Source organism: Halyomorpha halys, unplaced genomic scaffold (assembly GCF_000696795.3).
Source record: "Halyomorpha halys isolate HHAL.00 unplaced genomic scaffold, Hhal_1.1 Scaffold1553.1, whole genome shotgun sequence".
In the NCBI taxonomy this organism is placed as follows: Eukaryota; Metazoa; Arthropoda; class Insecta; order Hemiptera; family Pentatomidae; genus Halyomorpha; species Halyomorpha halys.
In genome coordinates, this window is record NW_027114393.1 from 78,526 (window position 1) to 83,437 (window position 4,912).

The following is a 4,912-nucleotide window of genomic DNA, read 5'->3' on the forward strand; positions in this document are numbered from 1 at the left end:
TATAAAGGTTATATATATATAAATCATAATACTCTTGAAATGTTTAGGTTTCTTACAATGACACAGAAATTGCTTTTGAAAATTTTATTGGAGGTAAGATCCAAGGCATCTTGCACATCTCTGAAAACTTTACAGAATCTTTACAAGAAAGGTTATACAAGGGTATGAGTACTTCCTATAGTGTGATTAACCAAAGTGAAGTAAAAGTTTGGTTAGATACAACAAGTAATCATTTATTAATTTGAGTTAGACAATAAGTGTATCAATTAAGTCATTAAATTTATATTTTGGTTTCACAATTTCAGATAAAGTTATTGGGGATTTTTTGGAATCCACAATATACTCCATATTCTTTGATTACTTGGTGCAATTGTCACAAACATGCCAATGGCCAGTAAACCATACTCTATTGCCGATCCAGGTAATAAAAAAATGTTCAATTGAATGAAAATGCTATATTTAGTGTTAAATTAAATTTTATTAATATCAGAAATATTTATTTACAGTTCAAAGAACCAGTATATGGAAAAACTAAACCAGAGTTCAGTGAATTCTCAGTACCTGGCGTCTTGTCACTGTATGAATCTAAAATTATTAATGCTGTTTTATAAGATGAATAGGGACAGTGATCTGATGACTTATTCATCTTAAATTATCATTATTTAATGGGTCATCATTAAATAAATTAGAACCATGTTTGCTTCACAGATCATGAATAACCTTACATAATGAATGGAATAACTTTGACAACTACCAAAGGCAAGGAAAAGGATTCAAAATTGGTTTTTTAGATATGAAAAGTTTGGGGCAAGCCACGATCTTAAGATACTAATGATTAAGCTTGAGGTAGACATTGTGGTCATAAATTAAATTTGATGGAGGGAATCATTTATATTTTGCTTAAAGTCCATGTGGCCCTAATTAAATATAGGAATAGATGAAACTTCTGATTCTGATTCCGATTTTGTCCAAAATTTTAAATTTTTTTATCTTCAGAAATTACAAAAATCACAATAATTTCAATACAACTTGATTAATCTAAACATAACTTAAAAGGGGTTTACGACCATTTAAACTGCAGGAAATGCTTAAAAGCTTCCACAAATTAGATCCAGAGATATAAAATAACACATTTGAGAATTTTTTCTTTATTTAAAATCATAGAAAAGCATAAAATCTAAAATATATGGATTTGGGTAGGAATAGCGGAAATTCAGCTTTCTAACAGTTCTAGTCCTGCTTAATTTAGACAGCATTGTGAGGAGTTATGAATTTGTTCCATGAATGTAGAACATTGACAAAAAAAAAAAAAAAAATCCTCCAAAAATCAAGCCTAAAAATAATTAATAATTATTTTCCATAGGCGAATTCGAACCTGTGTCTCGGTGAGGATACTAAGAGATGGTGGGTGTAACTGGAGAATGAATCTGAGGAACAGGAGATTGATATGGATTTTTGGGTGATAGAGGAAACATAGGTATTGATCAAAGGTAACTCTGAGATTTTGATAAAGTTTCAGAACTTTAAAGGATGTTGGAACTGATAAGGGATGTTGTTAAAATAAATCAATCAATAGTGGTTGAGAGCATTATAGAACGGTTTTCGATTGTATGAAGATTGGCTTAGTTTTAACTGGGTTCAGGCACTTTTAACAGAATATAATACTGTCAAAATTAATTCATCAATAGTTATACAAAATGTTAATTGGGTTTACAATTTCACTAATTTTGTTTTTAGCAGTTTTTTAGGAGCATTAGTTGTTTAGCAGAAGTCATTATCTCTAGACCTAATGTACTTCTAAGGCTTCTAGGAATAGAAGCTTACCACAATTTAATTAATTTTTTCTTAAAATTAAACTATTTTTTTTCTAAAGGTATTAACTTTATATAACTACTAGTTACTTATTGTACAAAATTATGGTAGATTGTATTTTTAAAAAAAAGTTATGAATTAATTTTTCCTTGCTGGGTATTATAGAACATCTATTATTTAAAAATGTATATATCATCACAGTTTTGATTTAATCAATATTATACATCACATATCTAATTTAAAAGTTTCAAAATATTTCAGCATTATAGATCATTATAATAAAACCAAATAAATGGTCTGTAATAATACAAATGAAACCATTTGTTTTAGACTGGAATTCTTTTTACCTATAGCCTACGTAATACCTATCCTTCAAGATAAAAGGAGCGGTATTGTTGAAAGAAGCTTAATATCAGGTAATTCATAAATTCATATTGATATTTTACCATAAACATTTATGTAAAGATGGAGTACACTTAATAAAAACAAAAGCACAATTTTTTAAGAAATTATATTACTAAAAAATTCATATTGCCATTATTATTCTGATTTTTCAGTGTTTCGTGATATAGGAATAAATCATTACCTACACCTACTATTGTTCTATCTAAAACAAATTTATTCTTTATTTGCATGAAGAATGAAAATTAAATTAAATAAAGTTTTTCAATATAGAGAGCTAACAATTTTTACATTGTTATTTTAATTCTTGACCACAGATATTCTTAAAACAAATTTACAATGTATACTACTGCAGATTAAAAATACTAAACAACAATTGAATATCACTGGCAAGCTTATTTGCAAAATTTGACAGTTTTCTGGAGGAAGCTTTTACATAGAAGCTTAAGCTGTGAAGGCTGACCAGACCAACAAGGTACTCTAAGATTTATTTAAGGAACTGGAAATGGTCTGGTCTTTGAAGTATAATGATATGAGATGAGCTGGGCAACAATTTTTATTGTAACTACTGTTCAAAACATATTAGGGGTATTCATGATCTTTAGTTTAACATGTTAAAGCGTTTTAAATTGAAAAACATATTAAATGGAGAAATATTTACTTCTTTTACCATGTTATAACTATAAATTTATATAACATGGTTATATGTTATATTAAGGTCTGTTAAATGGAAAATGATTCATGTAACAGACCATCTGAGCTCGTCACAATTTCGTTTGTTGCTGTGTTAGGTTACTTGCTCATATTTTGTGTTTCTATTGTGTTAGTATTGTTTTGGATGTTTTTAAAACTAATAAAGCAATGAATGACAATAATAATGGTGTAATGACCGTTGTCAATTAGCTCATCTTGATTTTCTTCCTCACTAGTCAGAAGATCAACAAGACATTCAGTAGCAATTTTTTACTCACTTTAAGCATGTTGTAATAAATTACATTAGTCAAAACTAAGAAGTAAACAATAATATGAAGTTTTGGAAGGAAAGGTTATGAAGCAAGTAGCTCAGAAAATCCGCTAGGAGCTCTTATGCAGTTAACATTTAACTTTAACTTACTCCCAATCCTATACTTATAACATTTAACATGGTAAAACATTTTACACTTAACACAACATCCTGAATACCCCTATTATAAGCAAAAGAAAACCATGTGATATTTTTCTTTCTGTTGCTCTTGTAACTTGATCGGGGATTATTTTTAGATATTACAAGAAATTTTCTAACGGATGACATAATACCTCTAAAATTTAAACGTTGTATGATTTTAATTTAATAACCAAGAGGAACAAAATAACTGTAAAAATATCTATTAATTGATAATAGGATTCGGATGGAGTCGTTTAACTAAGTTGGCCTCTCAGTTTTTTTCTAAATCGTAATTTAAATTATTTTTATGCTTTGATCTAAAACTAAATTATTCATATTTTCAATGTTGTATTTTTTCGGATTCCTGTTTGTTATAATTATCATCCGACTACGGCGAAGCCAATATGAGGGTAATGTGTTTAGTGGTGTCACCACCTGCTCATTGTGTGGACAGTATTTTGAGCGAACTCCACAACTGATTTTCAAAATAGACATCGATCACGTTGCTTAGTGAGATCCCGTGATAGTTTTTAACCAATTCGATCTCAAATATATTAAATATTTGGTAGTCACTTCGAATTGATATATAATAGCTAATCGAATTGATATATAATAGCTAATCGAATTGATATTTAATAGCTCTCTAATTTATTTATTATTTTATTGACATTTCTCACTAGTACATATAAGAATTAATAATATGTTTTTATAAAAGAAAATAATATATAAATTTGAGAGCTTCGGTGAGGCTCGAGGTGCTGCGTTCTGGTGGATTGGAGATGAACTTCTTGCTTTTGCTTGGAATGTACGCTGTTCATCCTGATTTGAATGTTGTGTTTCCTAATTGGTCCTGAACTTGGAACTGATCTTCCTCTGATCTTTCCACACCTACTGTTCCTATCAAAGTCAGAATTTAGGTGTGTCACCGGGGTGAAAAGATTGAAGTTCCTATTATGAGTGGTGATTTGCTCCTTAAATTTGTTGATTTATAATCTCCTCAGCTTTTGAACAATCTCAGAGCATACTGCTTCAGCCTGATGTAGAGCTGTCTCGGCGTTCATCCTGCTGCTGTAGATGGCAATGTCGTCAGCGTAAGCGGTCACCGTTGCCTTCCTGTAGTTATTGCCAACCATATCAGAAGTATAAATGGAAAACAAGACTGGCGAGAGGACTGCTCCTTGAGGCACTCCGCAAGTCAGTGGGATAGATGTTGAGTGCTCGTCACGAACCCGCACAGCGATGGTCCTATTAGGGATCGTTAAAACCCATATTGATAGGCCTAGTGCATATGGCTGTGATCCAGAAGCAGATGAATAAGAAGCATCTTATCTGCTTGAGGTGGTTTTGCGCGTTATTTTAGCATTGTTTATTTATTATTTTATCAACATTGATCAGTAGTATTTCTACAAATTAATAGGATATACAAATAAGAATATGTTTTTATAAAAGAAAATAATATATAAATTTGAGAGCTTTGGTGAGGCTAGAGGTGGATTAGAGTGCTGCGTAGATTAGAGATGAACTTCTTGCTCCTCTCGCTACACACACGCACGC

The 4,912-nt window shown here is 30.5% G+C and overlaps 1 protein-coding gene across 1 annotated transcript in view; it reads left to right on the forward strand.

The window, feature by feature from the left end:
• The window catches only part of LOC106690025 (ABC transporter G family member 23), a 39,737-nt gene that overhangs the window by 27,328 nt on the left and 7,497 nt on the right, over nt 1-4,912 (forward strand). Inside the window, exons 9-12 of the mRNA XM_014435277.2 lie at nt 48-225; nt 306-421; nt 507-577; nt 2,143-2,228. Coding sequence (XP_014290763.2) covers nt 48-225; nt 306-421; nt 507-577; nt 2,143-2,228 — 451 coding nt within the window. The remainder of the gene's footprint in view (nt 1-47; nt 226-305; nt 422-506; nt 578-2,142; nt 2,229-4,912) is intronic.